Source organism: Lytechinus pictus, chromosome 3 (assembly GCF_037042905.1).
Source record: "Lytechinus pictus isolate F3 Inbred chromosome 3, Lp3.0, whole genome shotgun sequence".
Lineage (NCBI taxonomy): Eukaryota > Metazoa > Echinodermata > Echinoidea > Temnopleuroida > Toxopneustidae > Lytechinus > Lytechinus pictus.
In genome coordinates this window covers 69,364,709-69,384,780 of record NC_087247.1, presented here as the reverse complement: position 1 = coordinate 69,384,780, position 20,072 = coordinate 69,364,709, and the positions used below count along the sequence as shown (strand labels likewise).

At 39.2% G+C, this 20,072-nt stretch overlaps 2 protein-coding genes across 2 annotated transcripts; both read right to left on the bottom strand.

The window, feature by feature from the left end:
- Positions 1 to 3,686: 3,686 nt before the first annotated feature.
- On the bottom strand, positions 3,687 to 5,336 carry LOC135153459 (uncharacterized protein K02A2.6-like). Its single transcript, XM_064096066.1, has one exon. The coding sequence runs from the start codon at positions 5,334 to 5,336 to the stop codon at positions 3,687 to 3,689; it is 1,650 nt and encodes a 549-aa protein (XP_063952136.1).
- A 306-nt stretch (positions 5,337 to 5,642) lies between these two features.
- On the bottom strand, positions 5,643 to 7,577 carry LOC135153458 (uncharacterized protein K02A2.6-like). Its single transcript, XM_064096065.1, has one exon. The coding sequence runs from the start codon at positions 7,575 to 7,577 to the stop codon at positions 5,643 to 5,645; it is 1,935 nt and encodes a 644-aa protein (XP_063952135.1).
- Between the last annotated feature and the right edge of the window lie 12,495 nt (positions 7,578 to 20,072).

Below are 20,072 nucleotides of genomic sequence, written 5' to 3'. Positions count from 1 at the left end.
TCATTACATTTATGTCATTTATCAACTTACCTCTAGATTTCCAGGAGGTGCTGCCCAAAGACCTTATAATATATTACCAGACCGAAAGCTGCGTGTGCGTTCAGCACAAAACAAATGAGATTAGGCTCCGCCTACCGCGATCATTTGAAGACAAAAATAAGCCCTCATTGACATTCATGAGCATGAAGATATTCATAATCCGGCCTTTTCATTGGCTAAGAGCGTCATTAATTACGTGATTTCCCCGATTCTTTGTCATCGATACTAGTGGTATCGTGTTACAGAATTAATTATTCATTTGACCTCATTACGTCATCTAATTTATTCATTCTGAAACTTTTCTTTCCACACACAAAACGGACCTACGAACACTCCGGTGAGTACGTATTAATTGATATAACCACATGAATTCAGTGGACTATTTACACATTTCACACTGTATTTTGTGATCTTTGGTTATTTGTTTAACAAATTAGAGAGTTTGCTAGTATCATTCTTCTGTTAAAGGAAAGCAGAATTTGGTCTTTGAAATTGAAGTTAGATTGTCATCGTCGCCCAGTGCAGCCTGTATGTTGCTTGCAGTGTTGTGGTTATGCCGCTGTGTTAACCACATGTATTTTGGGAATCGAGAGATAATCGGGCTGGTTTGGTTCACCTCCAACAAGGACCAACCCACGATTGATTAAAACAAGAAGAATGAGGCTTCTTTTCAAGTTTTTGTACACTGTAACGTTAGATCTAGAGGGAGATCTGGATCTATCTTCAGTAGATCGAGACTCAGTCAGGAATAAACTGTGAAGCGGAGTGTGCATGAAGATACGCCTGTCATTGTCAATCCTCAGACTCAATCCTCACTTTGTTTCATATATCAAATTTATTTTGCATAACTTCAGGCTTCTGCATTTAGCCCCCACCCATTTTAACTCTTATTGTTATTTATAAATATAGTTAGATTTGGTCTTAGAAATAACATGCTGCTCTGCATGTTTGTCTTATTATCAATGGATCTAGGACCTAGATCTCTTAATCCTAGGCCCTACTTACTTTATACTTAGATCATCGATGCTATCAAGAGCTAGGCCTACCTAATTAAAATCTAGTCTAACTTATATACTTTCCCAAATCTTCGACACTTACCCCCAGGGTTTATGATCTAGGTCTGTAATTTAGGCCTAGATCTAGGTCTGGGCCTAGACGACTCCATTTACATGTACGAGTATGACTGTCAGTGAACCAAGGACTAGATCTAGATCTACTCTCGGTCAATAATGGCAATGAAGTCTTAGCCAGGAATAAAAGTCAAGAGTCAGACATCAAAAATTTCTAAACCGATATAGGGTCTAGATCTCGGTTTAGAACCGAAGCTTTACTTTCTAGGTCTAGATAGATCGAGAGTCCATCGTTAGTCTAGATCTAGACCTTATTTAGATACATGAATGCTGTCGCACAGCACTGAGTCTCGTTGGACTAGATCTATACTTTCTTACAAATAGATCTAGTCCTAGTGCATGAGATTATGAAATTATGTTAAAATCAAATGAAATAAGATTCGGAAATAAAAAGATCCATTTTTTTTTTTTTTTTTTTGGGGGGGACATGTGAAAAAAATTAGAGAAACCTAAAATTCAGAAAGCGAGGGCCAGAAGCGACCAATATTACCTAGGGCCGTTTTGTGCATTTTCTAAAGTAAAATTGAAGGATGTCATGCAATTCTCTTTTTGATGAAGGTTTCACATTCAGCTCTTACCCAAACCCCTCCCCCTAAACATATGGCCATGAAAAAGATCACTTATTAATATTATTATTCTCTCTTTTCTTTCACAAACAGGTTGAGTTTGAAGAACAAGAAAAACAGTAGAGGTCTACCTATATGGTTCAAGATGATGATCATAAGTGCATGCATCATTTTGCAGATTCTCATCCAGGTATAAAACTTAAACTAACCCATACAAAATTACAGATACATTACATGCATTTAATGTTTACCATGTTTACATTAAATAAAAATAATCCGAGCCACAAAGAGGTAGGATCTGTAATGAATATACACTTCTTAAATATACAGGCTCTCGAGTCTACAATAGAACCAATGCCAAAAGTTATGTACCTTGGGCAAATTTATAAAATACCGGTTAGGTCATGTCCTTGATCTACTAGTAATTAAATGGCCTTTTTATTTCCTATTTGTTTATAAACAAAGCAACTTTTATTTTTCACATTTTACAAAATTCATTTTATTCATTCTTCAGTGTGATATTCATATTTCATATTTGTAGATTTACGATTATTTAAAAATCTTGTTATTTTTCATTTCTACATTTGCAGATGCAGTTTTACAATTTCCATGGAGGTGATTGATGATGATAAATAATTGGTGAAGTAGGTCTAATAGAACAGCGACTAGACCACAAAGAGAAATACAACCTACAGCAGTTATATGAGTGAGTTAATTAGTGAATGTTTTTGATAATGGAGGTTGTTCACATTTTTTTGGCAACAAATAGACCTGCCTTTGAAAAACCCATTTCAATTTTGTTTTTAGATTATAGTTAGTGTCGTTTTTAATCACAGATCAAAATATTCTGTGCAACAAAACGTATCAACTTTAATTCTGACTATTTATATAATTTACATATTGTTATGTTCTTGTGTTGTGGTTCTTAAAGGGATACATAATAATGAGATAATAGCACAGCGATGTAGAGTAGTGTCTGTCATTTAATGTTACGCCATCTTGCTCTCTCTCGCGCATGCGCACAAGGCTGCACATGAAGCTTGCGTCGTTAGTCTTCAGTTCATACATCACATTCCTCCCCTTTTAATTGGGAGCATATCCTGCTTCATTTCAACTGGCTAATGTAATAAATTCACTACCCATGAATAACACTAGATACAACAAGTAACACTGTATAACTTGTAACCAGATAACAGTAATACTAAAATAGGCATGCTAGGCTAAACTTCGCCATAATACTTTGCTTACTCAACAATTTACCATAATCAATTAAACATACATGGCTATTTCAAACAAACCTCTTTGAATATACTTCATCCTAAATCTCACTTTATAAAGAAATAGCTACTGGTAGCATTTTACTTCATTGGATTATCTGTTAATTGTTCACTAGCATAAACTGTGTGACTCTTATCACATGAATCAGGATATAATAATAATGTAATCCTTAAAACTGTATCATATACTAAACCTTATCAATAAGTTTGCATAAATGTGTTTGCATCAATGAATAATATCTCGTGAATGACTCCAAATACAATTTTCACGACTCATATAACGGCTAAAATCTAAATCTCAGACTAGTTTACTATATACAATGCGAGTTATGTGCTTTTCATATTTCTCCAATAAACAAACTTTCAAGATTACAACACTTGTGATTGTCATTATTTTCCTCCATATCAAATTTAAAGGTAACACTTTTTCTCTCTACCTATAGGACTTCATTCTTCTCTCCACCCTCTATTTTTTTTTAAAAATCATTCAACTATCAAATTGAATTACCAATTTATAACATACCTCTTTCCTTTTCTTTACAAATTAGTATCAATACCAACTAGAAGCCTTCTAACGTGGCTATAAGTGTTTCACCTAACTGTATGTCCAACAACTATTTACGATCATGTTAACAGCTTTTCCCTTTTTTTTTAAGCTGCTATCGTGTATAGCTTTAATGATATACAATGAAATCTCTTAACTTTGAGGGTGTCTTTGACTTCCGGGTGGACATTCGTCTTTCTGACATGACCTTAGAATTTGGCATGTTTGGCATGACAGCTCCATCAGAATCACTTAGTGACTCTGTTTGGACCTGCTGTGACATGGCTGTAGTATCAGCGTTACTCTGTTCAGTGTTTGAAATTAAGGATTCGCTAGTACTAGGTGCCATATTGGGATTTTCTGTTGTCTGGCTTGGATACTGCGTCTGTTGAATCAGAATCTCTGGTTGTAGATTGGTGTTCTGATCAGGCATTTCTTCCTTGTCATGATCATTTCCATGCGATAGAGTGTAAAGTCTAATGTGATCCACATGGCGGCGTACCTCTCTACCATCCTGTAACTCTATCACGTACATGACTTCATTGAGTGTTTCGGTTACTATTCCTCTGAGCCAAGTTGGTCCGGCTGCAAAGTTCTTCACCAGAACAGTATCATTCAACTTGAACTGTCTCATCTTTGAGCGCTTGTCTGCCGCCTGTTTCATTGCAGATTGCTGCTTCTGAACCGACTTGTGCAGATTTGGACGGACATGATCCATTCTACTTCTGATCCTCCTTTTGAACATTAGTTCACTTGGTGTTTTCATGGTAGTTCCTTGTGGAGTTATCCGATAGGTCATCAGGAATACTTGGATGCGCATCTCCAATGATGTTCCACTGGTTTTCTTCACTCCACTTTTCAAGGTTTGCACAGCCCTTTCCGCAAGGCCATTGCTGGAAGGGTGTTTTGGAGCTGTTTGCACATGTTCTACATTGTTGTTGAACAGGAAGTTCGAAAAGTCTTCAGAGACAAACTGGGTGCCGTTGTCACTTACTACTGTTTCTGGAATACCATACGTTGCAAAAAGGCGTCGCATGGCAGTGACTGTAGCAGCTGCAGTGGCGTGTGCTACTCTAATAGCTTCAATCCACTTGGTGTAGGCGTCAACAACAATCAGCACGTTCTGGTTATCGATGTAGGCGTAATCGATGTGGATCCTACTCCAGGGACGTTCTGGGAACTCCCATGGGTGGATATGGGCAGGTGGTGGGCTTCGCTGGTGCTCCTGACAAGTTGTACAGGTCTTCACCTTCTCTTCCAACATTTTGTCGATGCCTGGCCACCATACAAAGGATCGTGCAAGTGCTTTCATCTTGACTATGCCTGGATGAGTCCCATGAAGTTCATCAAGGATCCTTTGTCTCATTTGCGTGTTGTCTGGAATGACCACTCTATGCCCCCATAATATGATGTCATCCTCAATCGAGAGTTCCTCCTTCTTCTGCGCAAAGGCTTTGAGCTCTGGTGGAACGTTCTTGGGGTTTGGCCATCCATTCATCACATAGGCTGTTACTCTTGCGAGAACAGGATCCCTTTTAGTGATTCTTCTGACTTCACCGGCTTCAACTGGTCTTGTGTCAATATCCAGCATGTTGATTTGAACTGGCGGCTGCTCATCTAGCTCTGCAAGACTCTGATGCGACCACACTGTTTGATCATCTGCCAAGGGTAGGCGTGATAGGGCGTCTGCATTCTGGTGCTGTTTACCTTCCTTGTATATGATGTCATAGTCGTAGGCTGAGAGGATCATGTGCCACCTGGCTAACCTTGCAGAGGCCATGGGGCTTGCAGGTTTGGTGTCACCGAATATGCCTAACAGCGGCTTGTGGTCTGTGACGATTGTAAATCGTCTTCCGTAAAGGTACTTGTGAAATTTCTTTACACCGAAAATGACAGAGAGTCCTTCTTTTTCATATTGGGCGTAATTTGCTTCACTTCTGGTAAGCGTGCGTGATGCAAAAGAAATGGGCTGCTCTAGACCGTCTGTTCCTACATGGCTGAGGACTACACCTAGACCATAGGGGCTTGCATCACATTGCAACAACAAATGCTTACTGGGGTCATAGTGTGTCAACACTGTGTCACTCTAAACCAGTTCCTTTGACTTCTGGAAGGCTCTTTCTTGGTCTCCTCCCCACTTCAGGTTTGGATCTGCTTTGTTCCGGTCTCCCCGCTTCTTTGGCACTGAAGCATACTCTGCCTTCAACAGTGTTATTAGTGGGGCGATCTCTTTGGTCAAATTTGGTATAAACTTCCGATAGTAGCCCAGAAGTCCTAGGTATGCCTGCAGTTGACTCTGGTTCTGTGGTCTTGGAGTCTTCTTTATGGCTTCTATCTTGTCTGGGAGTGGGCTAACTCCATGTTGATCCAGCTTGTGGCCAAGGAACTCCACCGAGTCCATCATTAACTCACACTTTTCCCTTTTCAGTCGAAGTCCATTACTCTCTAGGCAATGCAGTACAGCTTGCAAGTTGGCAATGTGTTCTTCATCTGTCTTCCCGCTAACTATAATATCATCTAGGTACGGGCGACACATTGGTATGTCAGCTAAGAGTGACTCCATTGCTCTTTGGAAGAGCGCAGGGGCTGTGGCGATACCAAAGGGTAACCTAGTGTACTGAAAAAGTCCTTTGTGTGTATTTACTGTGGTGTACTTCCTTGCTTGTTCATCAAGTTCTATCTGGTGGTATGCATGTGAAAGGTCAAGCTTGCTGAACTGTTGACCTCCACCTAAGTCCTGGAGCATATCCTGGAGCGAAGAAATTGGGTACCGTTCCACCCTTAGAACTTTATTTGCTGTCAACTTATAGTTGCCACAGATGCGGACTTTACCATTTGGTTTCTTCACCACTACAATAGGACATGCGTAATCAGCAAACTTCACCGGCTCAATCACGCCTTGGTCCTGTAGCTCATTGATGGCTTCGTCAATTTTCTGGCGCATTGCATATGGGACTGGTGCAGCTTTGTAGAACCTGGCTTTATCTCCATCATCTTGAGGATGCACCTTTGCCTGGTAGCCTTCAAGTTTACCAACTTTTGAACAGTCAAACACTTGCTTGTGCTTCACTAACATGTCTTGTAAGGTAGTTTGTATCTTATGCACGGTTTCTGGATTGTTGGAAACATGTGTTTGCAGGTTGAGGCGATTCTGTAGGAATCTGTAGATTCTTTCTGGTGCGGCTTGCATCCAGTCTCGGCCCAGTAACGCAACACCTTTCTCAACTACAAGAAGTGTCAACTTCTTTGGTGGTTGGCTGGCATCAAACTTGACTTCTACCATTCCCTCACCAATGATTGGTACTGATGACTCTGTGTATGTTTTCAAGGAAACATTTGTTTGCTTCACATCAGCTCGATGTCCCAGTTTATGGAAATCCTGCTGCGACATCATCGTCCAGGGGCTTCCTGTGTCTATTTCTAAGTTAACTTTGATCCCATTTAGGCTTAGGCTAGTCTGGAACGGTTCACTGTACTTTGCCATCTTATTTACCATTCCACCCCTAAGGTGTCTGAGTTCTCCACCAGGCATGTTTTCTGTCAATTCTGCACCTTCCTCACCATTCAAATGGTTTGCAGATTTCTTTCTAGATCTGTATTGCTTGATCTTCTCACAATGGCTGCGGGTGTGACCCACTTGAGAACACTGATAGCATTTCTCATCCTTAAATCTACATGCTGACTGGACATGATCACCTGAACCACATCTCCAACATCTTGAGGCAGGTTTTTCCTGTTTCTTTTGGCTTGGCTTTTGCTGCACATCCTGCTTCTGTCGTTGATGTGTATTTTTACGCGATGAGGACACAAATGGTTTACGCTGGCTTCTGCCCTCCATCTTCTGAACTGTAGGTGACTCGGTCCCTTTACTCAATACCTTGAGCTTTTCAACATCTCTGTCTGCTACCTCCATAGCTGTGGCGGTCTGAAGTGCATGTTGTAAGGTTAGGGATGACTCACTTAACAGCTTGCGTTGAATTGCGATATCCCGGCAACCCACTACTAAGCGGTCCCTAATCATGTTATCTAATTCTTTGAAATTACAGCCTTCGCTTAATTGGCGCAAATTTGCCACAAATTGCGGTATGGACTCATCTTGCTTTTGCACACAAGTGTAAAACCTATAGCGCTGAACAATTTCGGTAGGCTTTGGTACGAAGTGTGACGTAAGCGTGTTTTTGCATACTGTGTATGTTTGATCTATTGGTTTACTCGGCTGCAAGAGAGCTCTGAGAATGTGATAGCTCTTGCTACCAAGATTGGTCAGAAATATCGCCCTTCTTTTCCCATCTTCCTGTATATTGTTAGCATCAAACCATGCTTCTAGGAGTTCAAGCCATTCGTCAAAATTGTACCCATCACTCAGTTTGGGCACACTACCTATATGTTGGCTTGCCATAATTTTGTTTCATATGTTGTACAAAATCCAGCTGTTAACTTGATTGTGACTACACAATAGGTAGCTGTAACACCAAGTATATCTAGACTTATTGATCATAAAATATGATTTTGATCTTGCAATTACGCGTAAGCAAAGCTTATTTTCTTAGTACATAATGCCTACAAAGCATTAATGTATACCTGAAACAAAGCTAGAACGACATATATAGTCCAACGATTGACAATACTATATCACTACACACAACTGGTATATGTGGGACTACTCCCGTGTCGTGGGGCTGCAGTTATTCAATGGCATAGAAATATAGGCACTGGGTCCTGGATCTTAATTGCTAAGTCTTAGACTATAATCGATCAACAATTTGGGCCTAAGTTAGTCCTACAACTGATTAGACCTGGTCCTGTTTTCTTAGACCTGGACCTTGTTTGGTCCTATAACTCAGAGACCCGGGGAGTGTTTCATCAACATTTTCATCCGACAAGTTGTCAGATCTGACATCTTTCTCTGATGTTGATTGGCTGAGAGGTACTTTTACTATGGTAACTGTCGGATAAAATGGGACTTGTCGGATAAAACGTCCGACAAGTCCTTTCATGAAATGCCCCCCAGGTCCTACTTTAGACCTGCTTATAAGATTATACCTGGTCCTGCTTTTTAGACCTGGAACTTCTTGTTGGCCCTAAATTTCATAGGCCTGGTCCTACTTGCATAGTCTTAGACCAGTTGACTGGACCAAAATATGACTACGGCATAAACTCAGCTTAAGTTTATTGTTATTTACTGTATAAACATCAGACCTCAATTCAGTCTTGGGCTTGGTCCTGTTGGTTCTAGACCTAGATCTATAATTGCTATTTTAATGACCTAAATCTAAATACTACCTTATTGGACCAGTGTAACAACTCACCAGGGCATGTACGGTACTTTGTTACATTAGACCAGATCTATGTTTTGACTAATTCTTTAGTCCAACACGTTGCAATTACAACCATATAATGTATTTTTTTACCTGGACTAATTTGTCTTAATCTTACCTTTGGCTTTAGTCTTAGATTAAGCTTCAGTTCATAATAAATAAATGCTGTGTTTATTATTAATATTATTCATAATAAGTCCATCAAAAAGTCTTAAAGTCTTTGATGTTTTGTTTCTGTTTCATTCATTACATATGCAGCTTGGCTTGAATTTGATTGAGTCTTCTTGGCACGACAACTTTGTCCTGGCTTGCAGACTCAAAACTTGCTTGGCTGGACTTGACTAATGACTGCAACACTTTCTGGGATGAAACTGGCAAAAGAGGTCTCGGCTTGGTCCTTAGGCTCTGTTGCTTGCTGCTGGGCTGGGCTGCTTTGCCTTTGGAGACTTCGGGCTTGAAGTTGGCTCCAATTTGCTATGTCAATAGTCAAATGTAGTAATTAACAAGTAACATCTAAGTTAGGGCTAGGCATAATTTACAACAATTGTCAACGTTATGCCTATGGCATATGCTATGGGCTGTAGACACTACATATCTCGGTCTCAACATAGGCTGGCATGAGCGGTGTGAGGCTTCTGCAAAGCGATCAATTCAACAAGCCACATTCATCCGTCATCCAAATTACGACTAGGCTGCGATTGACCGATCACACTATGCTTGCTTGCACTGCAGTGTATCAATGACAATGACAATGTCCATGTCAATATCCGCGGCCAATTTCCAAAAGCTATCCGGAATGCATGTCACTATAACTGGAAAACAAGTCCAATCTATTTTCATTTTTATCCCTGCATCCTCGTCGCCAAATTGTTATGTTCTTGTGTTGTGGTTCTTAAAGGGATACATAATAATGAGATAATAGCACAGCGATGTAGAGTAGTGTCTGCCATTTAATGTTACGCCATCTTGCTCTCTCTCGCGCATGCGTACAAGGCTGCACATGAAGCTTGCGTCGTTAGTCTTCAGTTCATACATCACACATATGTTGATTCATATATTCATATTTATGAGAAATCTCTGACATTTTTTCATAGAGTACATGTAGTTATAATGGAGAGTGGTATGTAAACTGCATAGAACAGGTTTAAGTGATATGCTTTTTAGAAGTACAAGTTTACAATTAGTAGAAGTAAGATTCTCACCTTTCTTAAAACATTTATGTTTTTTTTAAATCACGACAATTTTAATTTAAATTCATTGATTTTCTTTCTCTATTTTTTCAATCTGCAGGACTGGTGTAACAGATGTTTTCATTCAAGAAATCCAACAACTCAAGAGTCTGACTTAGGAACCACTTGATGAAGATGGAAAAGGTTTTTTTTCCAAGTCCAATTTTTCTCAAAATAAAAAAAAATTATTATCACAACCCCAAATTCATGACGTACTATGAAATTTCTTGTTGATTTTCATTAAAACTGGTTGGAAAAGGAAAAGCTATAAACATACAAATAGGAGCGGCGGAGTGAAGTTGAAAGTGGGGGTGGGGGGCATAGGGAAAATGCTGTATTACGTGAAATTTTTAAGAAGTTGCGAGCGAGCAAAATTTTGACATTTTTAAAAAGAAAATCTAAAATATTCAGAATGATATATTTCACCCTTTTCTTTCCTTTTCTCTCTTTTTTTTCTTGGTCGTGATTTGTTTTTGTTTGTTTGTTTTTTTTTTTGTTTTTTTTTGGGGGGGGGCAAGAGTCGTTCAAGCCCCCCCCCCTCCATCTGTACGAAACTGCTTATATACCCCAACTCATGAATTATTAAACTTAATGCACAAAGGATTTCCTTCATAAGTACCGGTATATTATCGAAATGAGAATATTGTTTTCTTGTTTCTAGGGCAATCGTCATGGTGACCCTAAAACGGGTGAAAGGGGCACAGAACAAGTTCTTTAGGAGCACTTTTCTTGGGTAAAAGGGGGCAGTGATTCGAGAAAGGGCACTTACAAGAAGGCGAGGGGGCACTCTTTAACACATGAAACGGGCCCTCAGATGAAAGGGCACAGAACACGTTCCGGGGGGGGGGGGCATTTTTGGGTTAAAAAATTGCATACAAGGAAGAGCACTTGGTAACACCTAAAACAGGTTCTCGTCAGGTGAAAGGGACACAGTACACGTTCGTGAGGGGGCATTTTTCTTGCATAAAAAAGCACTTTTCAGTGATTCAAGAAGTAGGGGACAAATGAGTTCTTCAGAAGAGTTTAGTTGCAAAAGGAGTTAGGTCCACTCCAAGAAAATAATTCTTTTTTAATTCTCCCATATTGCAATATTCTTATGCAAAACTGAATTTTCATGATAGCCTACCATGAGAACATAAAATTGGGTATAAAAGATATCTACTTGTCTTTATATTTTTTAAGATATTATTTTCCAAAAAAGGTCTGTGTGGACCTAACCCCTTTTGCAACTAAACTGAAATGGACCTAACCCCTTTTGAAAAAAAGGTGATTTTTCTTTGCCATATTAGTTCACTTTTTAATAGGAATTTCAACTTTTCTATGGTATCATCTTATATAGCTACTGAAAATCTATACATTAAGACATAAAAATCAAGTTTGATGAAAAATGGACCTAACCCCTTTTGAAAATGAGCTCTACTTATGTAGGAGAAAGGCGGCACAAAAGAATTTTGAGTGGGAAAATGATTAAATGAAGAAAAATAAACAGAGTAAGAAATGCTGGAGAATAAAGGGGACAGGAAACGTATTAAACATGATAAATTGGGGCCCGTTTCATCATGAGTTACACGTATGGTAACTACGATCTAGGGATATTTATAGCCAGAATCACCGATCTAATAATTGTTCCTTAAAAAATATTTGAAATTAACAAATGAAAAAAAATCAACTCGACAAATGTCCAAAAACCCCACCTTATATTTTTTAGAGTGGTCACAAAATTCGAGCGGAGTTGACCTTCCTTAAGGCCACCGCACACCTTACGACCCGACCAGTCGCCGACTGGCTTGCGACTGGGTGAGGGGAGATGTGACGTCACAGCTCTTGTCAGCTTCGAGTCGCAGACCGGTCAGAGACAAGTCGCAAGGAAAATCGGAAGGATTTGACATGTCGAATCCTTATGACTGGATCGCAAGCTCAATCCAACTTCCAGCCAATCAGACCCAGAAGGAAAAACCAGTAAGACCAGTAAGAATTTTTACTGGTTTCCAGTAGAATTTTACTGGTTTCCAGTATATTTTTACTGGGCCAGTTGATTTTTAACTGGACCAGTAAAAATCAACTGGAGACCAGTTCCAACAATTTTCATTCCAGTTGAAGCAATAGTAATACCAGTTAATTTTTTTTTCATCAAACTGGTGTTTCTGGTCCAATAAATGGTTTCCAGTAGATTTTTACTGGTTTCCAGTATGTTTACTGGACCAGTTGATTTTTATGTAGGAGAAAGGCGGCACAAAAGAATTTTGAGTGGGAAAATGATTAAATGAAGAAAAAAAACAGAGTAAGAAATGCTGGAGAATAAAGGGGACAGGAAACGTATTAAACATGATAAATTGGGGCCCGTTTCATCATGAGTTACAAGTATGGTAACTACGATCTAGGGATGGCAAAAGCACTATCTGAGACCTCTTAACCTAATCACGACTTGATCTACTCTTTTCATCTTCCCGTTTGGAATTAGCAAATGCCTATAAGACGCAATACAAACAATGCTTTGTTTTTAAGTGATATCGCTTGTGATATCGATACTTTATAGAACGCAACGTATCGTCTCAGATTTGCGCTTGCTTGATTTGCTGAATCCTTCGCGTCTCGAGCGCGTAACAAAATGAATACATTAATGAATTTGCCAAGTTGACCTAAAGTTGTCATTGCGCTGATGTGCGTATTGTCTAATACACGTACAAAACCACAGTTGACGAGGGAGCATCGTACGAAATTAATATTAATGAGGGCTTATTTTAGCTTCTAATGGATTAAACAAAATGGCGGTAGCTTCGGGGGCTTGGTGCTGCCTATGGAAAATAACACATGCAGCACGCCCAATTTTTTTGGGGTGCTTCACCCCCAGCACCCCAGGGCCATGGGACAGGGCGAAAAAGACTATGAAATTTGATTTTTATTGTCTGACTTGTAATTGTTTATAAATAAAAAAAAAGGCGGTCGGGCGCGCGCACACTTGATTCGACATAATATATAACCTGGAAGTTTCAAGTCCAACCACACCCATGTCCCTCCCTGCTATCGAGTAGTGTGTGTAAACTATGGTTATCACCACGTATCGCGCGCAACCACGTCTGTATCGGAGTGCCGGAGCTTGATTGAGTCGCGTTATACGAACATGTGAAAGACTATGTAAATGATTTGCGATTGTCGGATGTGATAATTATGTCCATTATAACATATATTAAAAAAATACAAAGGGAACCTGATTTCGTGGGGGTGCTGCCTATGGAAAATAATACACGCAGCACCCCCAGCACCCCCGCTTATGGCGCGCCGTTTGACCAATAATTCAGATAAACACTGTTTATCGCCGATAAACAGTGTTTATCGCCGAAAAACACTGTTTATCGAGCGATAAACACTGTTTATCAAGCGATAAACACTGTTTATCGAGAGAAACTATGTTTATCGACTGAAAAACACAGTTTCTCTCGATAAACAGTGTTTATCGCCGAAAAACACTGTTTTTCGGCGATAAACAATGTTTATCAAGCGATATAAACACTGTTTATCGAGAGAAACTATGTTTATCGACTGAAAAACACAGTTTCTCTCGATAAACAGTGTTTATCGCTTGATAAACATTGTTTATCGCCGAAAAACAGTGTTTATCGGCGATAAACAGTGTTTATCGAGAGAAACTATGTTTTTCGACTGATAAACACAGTTTCTCTCGATCGGCGATAAACAGTGTTTTTCGGCGATAAACACTGTTTATCGAGAGAAACTGTGTTTTTCAGTCGATAAACATAGTTTCTCTCGATAAACAGTGTTTATCGCTTGATAAACAGTGTTTATCGCTCGATAAACAGTGTTTTTCGGCGATAAACACTGTTTATCGGCGATAAACAGTGTTTATCTGAATTATTGGTCAAACGGCGCGCCATACACGCTTCCCAGGTCCCTGGATCTATGACGAGTCGCCTGAAGCCCCAGGCCAGCGCATCATCAACGTCACTAGCTAGCTGCGCACCATGCAGGCCAGAAAAATGACCTTAATTATTACGGTGGTTGTCTATGCATTTATTAGTGGTGCAGCGAAATTCAGCAGAAGAAAATAAAAGATAAGAGGCCGTATCCTCGTCATAGACTTAATATTCCAAAATGAGGGAAAATGTCAAAATCATGATAATTCAAGATAAATATTTTCTTTAAATATCAAAGTAATTTTGAATATTTATAGCCAGAATCACCGATCTAATAATTGTTCCTTAAAAAATATTTGAAATTAACAAATGAAAAAAAATCAACTCGACAAATGTCCAAAAACTCCACCTTATATTTTTTAGAGTGGTCACAAAATTCGAGCGGAGTTGACCTTCCTTAAGGCCACCGCACACCTTACGACCCGACCAGTCGCCGACTGGCTTGCGACTGGGTGAGGGGAGATGTGACGTCACAGCTCTTGTCAGCTTCGAGTCGCAGACCGGTCAGAGACAAGTCGCAAGGAAAATCGGAAGGATTTGACATGTCGAATCCTTATGACTGTCGACTGGATCGCAAGCTCAATCCAACTTCCAGCCAATCATCGGACAGCAGAGTTGCACGACGCGTATATGATAAACAACGCGCATACGCAGTAGTAAGCGCACTTTCTCAGTTGCTATGCCAAAAAGCAAAAAGCGCATGCGTGAGTCGCAGATCGGATCGCAAGGTGTGCGGTGTCGAGGCTTATGACTGCCTTGCGACCAAGCCCCCGAAGCTACCGCCATTTTGTTTAATCCATTAGAAGCTAAAATAAGCCCTCATTAATATTAATTTCGTACGATGCTCCCTCGTCAACTGTGGTTTTGTACGTGTATTAGACAATACGCACATCAGCGCAATGACAAAGGTCAACTTGGCAAATTCATTAATGTATTCATTTTGTTACGCGCTCGTGACGCGAAGGATTCAGCGAATCAAGCAAGCGCAAATCTGAGACAATACGTTGCGCTCTATAAAGTATCGATATCACAAGCGATATCACTTAAAAACAGAGCATGTTTGTATTGCGTCTTATAGGCCTTTGCTAATTCCAAAAGGGAAGATGAAAAGAGTAGATCAAGTCGTGATTAGTCTCTAGTCACGGTGCTTTTTCAAAAGGGGTTAGGTCCATTTTTCATCAAACTTGATTTTTATGTCTTAATGTACAGATTTTTAGTAGCTATATAAGATGATACCATAGAAAATTTGAAATTCCTATTAAAAAGTGAACTAATATGGCAAAGAAAAATCACATTTTTCAAAAGGGGTTAGGTCCGTTTCAGTTTAGTTGCAAAAGGGGTTAGGTCCACACATACTTTTTTTGGAAAATAATATCTTGAAAAATATGAAGACAAGTAGATATCTTTTATACCCAATTTTATGTTCTCATGGTAGGGTATCATGAAAATTCAGTTTCGCATAAGAATATTGCAATATGGGAGAATAAAATAAAAAATTATTTTCTTGGAGTGGACCTAACCCCTTTTGCAACTAAACTCTTCTGAAGAACTCATTTGTCAAAAGGGGTTAGGTCCATTTTCATATATTTTATTGTTTTCTGTCTCTAAACCTCTAAATTTTCAGTCACTCTGATGATACCAAAGAAAATTTGAAATTCAAATGAAAACGTGAATGGAAGTGGCAAAAAAAAAAAAATCACTTTTTTAATCAAAAGAGATTGGATTCACTTAAATTTACTTGCAAAAGGGGTTAGGTACACAATTATATTTTCTTTAAGTATATAGAAAAAAATTGAAGACAGGTAGATTTCTTTTATACCCAATTTTATGTTCACATGATAGAGTAGTACATCATGACAATTTAGTTTCTCATAAGAATATTGCAATAAGTGAGAATAAAAACATGTTTTTCTCGGAATGGTCCAAAGTGGCCCTAACCCCTTTTGCAACTAAACTCTTCATATATTTCCTTCTTCTTTTCCCACTTGTTATCTGTCTCCTGGTTTCCATAAATCTCGTCTTATTTCTCTTCCACCCCTTTTGTTCCTACTTCCCACATTCTAGCTCTCTTACCACCCCCCTCTACATTATATCTTCATATGTGCCCCTCCATTTCTTTCTCATCTCTTTTCAACCCACTTCTCATCACTCTTTCCCTCTCTCGATCTTCATCTCATTTTGAATTTTGCCAATTCCAAATCCCTTTCATTTTAGCTTTTACAAATACTATATGAACACAAATGAAAGACAAAGGAATTTTCTGGTTAGTGGTGAATTTTATTAATTAGCCATAAAAAAATATCACATTATCAGAGGATTAAGCTTGACCTTTTTCTTAAGCGTATGTTAATACTTTGAACCAAAATAATTTTTTGTTGTATGCTGGGGCAGCGATCCTGGGGAGGGGGGGGGGCACAGTTCCCCCTACTTCTTGAAGCACTGAAAAGTGCCTTTTTATGCAAGAAAAATGCCCCCTCACGAACGTGTACTGTGTCCCTTTCACCTGACGAAAACCTGTTTTGGGTGTTACCAAGTGCTCTTCCTTGTATGCAATATTTTTACCCAAAAATGCCCCCCCCCCGAACGTGTTCTGTGCCCTTTCATCTGAGGGCCCGTTTCATGTGTTAAAGAGTGCCCCCTCGCCTTCTTGTAAGTGCCCTTTCTCGAATCACTGCCCCCTTTCACCCAAGAAAAGTGCTCCTAAAGAACTTGTTCTGTGCCCCTTTCACCGGAGGACCCGTTTTATGGTCACCATGACGATTGCCCTTTGAAACAAGAAAACAATATTCTCATTTCGATAATATACTTATGAAGGAAATCCTTTTTGCATTAAGTTTAATAATTCATGAGTGGGGGTATAAAAGCAGTTTCGTACAGATGGAGGGGGGGGGGGGGCTTGAAGGACTCTTGCCCCCCCCCAAAAAAAAAAAAAAAAAAAAAAAAAAAAAAAAATCACGACCAAGAAAAAAAAAGAGAAAAGGGTGAAATATATCATTCTGAATATTCTAGATTTTCTTTTTAAAAATGTCTAAATTTTTGCTCGCTCGCAACTTCTTGAAAATTTCACGTAATACAGCATTTTCCCTATGCCCCCACTTTCAACTTCACTTTGCCGCTCCTATTTGTATGTTTATAGCTTCTCCGTTTGCAACTAGTTTTAATGAAAATCAACAAGAAATTTCATACATCATGAATTTGGGGTAGTGATAATGATTTTTTGTTGTTGAAAAATTGGACAAAACGGTCCTAGGTAATATTGGTCGCTTCTGGCCTTCGCTTTCTGAATGTTAGGTTTCTCTAAATTTTTTCACATGTCTGCCCCCCCCCCAAAAAAAAAAAAAAAAAATCTGGATCTTTTTATTTCCGAATCTTATTTCATTTGATTTTAAAAAAATTCATAATCTCATGCACTAGGTCTAGATCTATTTGTAAGAAAGTAGGCCCTATAGATCTAGTCCAACGAGACTCAGTGCTGTGTGCGACAGCATTTATGTATCTAAATTAGCCTAGGTCTAGATCTAGACTAACGATGGACTCTCGATCTATCTAGACCTAGAAAGTAAAGCTTCGATTCTAAACCGAGATCTAGACCCTATATCGGTTTAGAAATTTTGATGTCTGACTCTGACTTTTATTCCACTGACTTGTATTCCTTGCTCCACCGACAGTCATACTCATACATGTAAATGGAGTAGTTTAGGCCCAGACCTAGATCTAGGCCTATATTACAGACCTAGATCATAAGCCCTGGGGGTAAGTGTCGAGGGTTGGGAAAGTATAAGTTAGACTTGATTTGAATTAGGTAGGCCTAGCTCTTGATAGCATCAATGAATAAATAAAAGTAAGTACCGGTAGCCTAGATCTAAGTATAAAGTAAGTACTAAAGTAGGGCCTAAGATTAAGAAGATCTAGGTCCTAGATCTATTGATAATAAGACAAACATGCAGAGCAGCATGTTATTTCTAAGACCGAGTCTAACTATATTTATATAAATAACAATAAGAGTTAAAATGGGTGGGGGCTAAATGCAGAAGCCTGAAGTTATGCAAAATAAATTTGATATCTGAAACAAAGTGAGGACCGAGGATTGACACAATGACAGGCGTATCTTCATCCACACTCCGCTTTCACCGTTTATTCCAGACTGAGTCTCGATCTACTGAAGATAGATCTATGCAGATCTCCCTCTAGATCTAACGTTACAGTGTACAAAAAGAAGCCTCATTCTTGTTTTAATCAATCGTGGGTTGGTCCTTGTTGGAGGTGAACCAGACCTGCCTGATTATCTCTCGATCCCAGCCGGCTAGGAGCCCGTACAAAATACATGTGGTTAACACAGCGGCATAACGGCATAACCATGCACAACACTGCAAGCAACATACAGGCTGCACTGGGCGACGATGACAATCTAACTTCAATTTCAAAGACCAAATTCTGCTTTCCTTTAACAGAAGAATGATAGCAAACTCTCTAATTTGTTAAAGAAATAACCTAAGATCACAAAATACAGTGTGAAATGTGTAAATAGTCCACTGAATTCATGTGGTTATATCAATTTATACGTACTCACCGGAGTGTTCGTGGGTCCATTTTGTGTGAGGAAAGAAAAGTTTCAGAATGAATAAATTAGATGACGTAATGAGGTCAAATGAATAATTAATTCTGTAACACGATACCACTAGTATCGATGACAAAGAATCGGGGGAAATCGCGTATTAATGACGCTCTTATATAGCCAATGAAAAGGCCGGATTATGAATATCTTCATGCTCATGAATGTCAATGAGGGCTTATTTTTGTCTTCAAATGATCGCGGTAGGCGGAGCCTAATCTCATTTGTTTTGTGCTGAACGCGCACGCAGCTTTCGGTCTAGTAATATATTATAAGGTCTTTGCCAACGAACGTAGAGGGCAGCAACACACAAGCGTGTTGCTATAAGGAAGGTCAACTCGATACGCGCATGCAGCTGAGCTGCGCGCGTATTTTATTGTTCATGCCAACGAAATCAAATGCCGATCCAATACAACAACAAATTAGTAGCGATCAAAAAACGAATATGAAAGAATATGACTACAACAATATCAAAGATAACTTAAAAAATATGTTGAGGAATATACATACATATAAAAACATACTTTGATATTTAAAACTTTACAAATATAAGTTTCAGGAAACTAAAATCATTACCAAATCGGTGATTGTTGTTATCAGCGATTTCACCAGACGGCTGTATTAGGTGATTTGCGTCGAGACGATTTTGTGACCACTCGCAAAGCATTTCGGGATTGAATATAACCACCTTATTTTCTCTGAGCTCTTCGCTGAACCCATCATCACAGTGCAGCTGCAGCGCAGCGCGCAGCCAATGCAATGCATCCGATGCATGGGTTGTTTTTTCGCCGTCCATGCCATGGTCTCGGACTCAGAGTTGAAATTTAGACCCGGATTTCGGGGATACAGCGCCTTTATTTCAGATTTATAGACTTAAAAGTCAAATGACATTTAAAATTTGAAATCTAACCTTGAACAATCATCGTTGATAAACATCAGCCCTGAAGCCATTACACTTCAAATCAGGCCAGGCAAATTAGACGTCATTGTCTAAGTTGCTAGATCTATGACGAGTCGCCTGAAGCCCCAGCGCATCATCAACGTCACTAGCTAGCTGCGCGACTGGCCCAGACTCGGCGCACCCAGGCCAGAAAAATGACCTCGATTATTACGGTGGTTGTCTATGCATTTATTAGTGGTGCAGCGAAATTCAGCAGAAGAAAATAAGAGATATGAGGTATCCTCGTCACAGGCTTAATATTCCAAAATGAGGAAAAATGTCAAAATCATGATTATTTAAGCTAAATATTTTTTTAAAAAATAAAAGTAATATTTTTAATATTTATACCCAGAATAACCGATCTAAAAATTGTTCATTAAAAAATATTTGAAATTAACAAATGAAAAAAAATCAACTCGACAAATTTCCCAAAACCCCACCTTATTTTTTAAAGTGGTCACAAAATTCGAGCGGAGTTGACCTTC

Coding starts and splice junctions, on each gene's coding strand:
- LOC135153459 (XM_064096066.1), bottom strand. CDS start 5,336: ATGGCCTCTGCAAGGTTAGCCAGGTGGCACATGATCCTCTCAGCCTAC.
- LOC135153458 (XM_064096065.1), bottom strand. CDS start 7,577: ATGATTAGGGACCGCTTAGTAGTGGGTTGCCGGGATATCGCAATTCAA.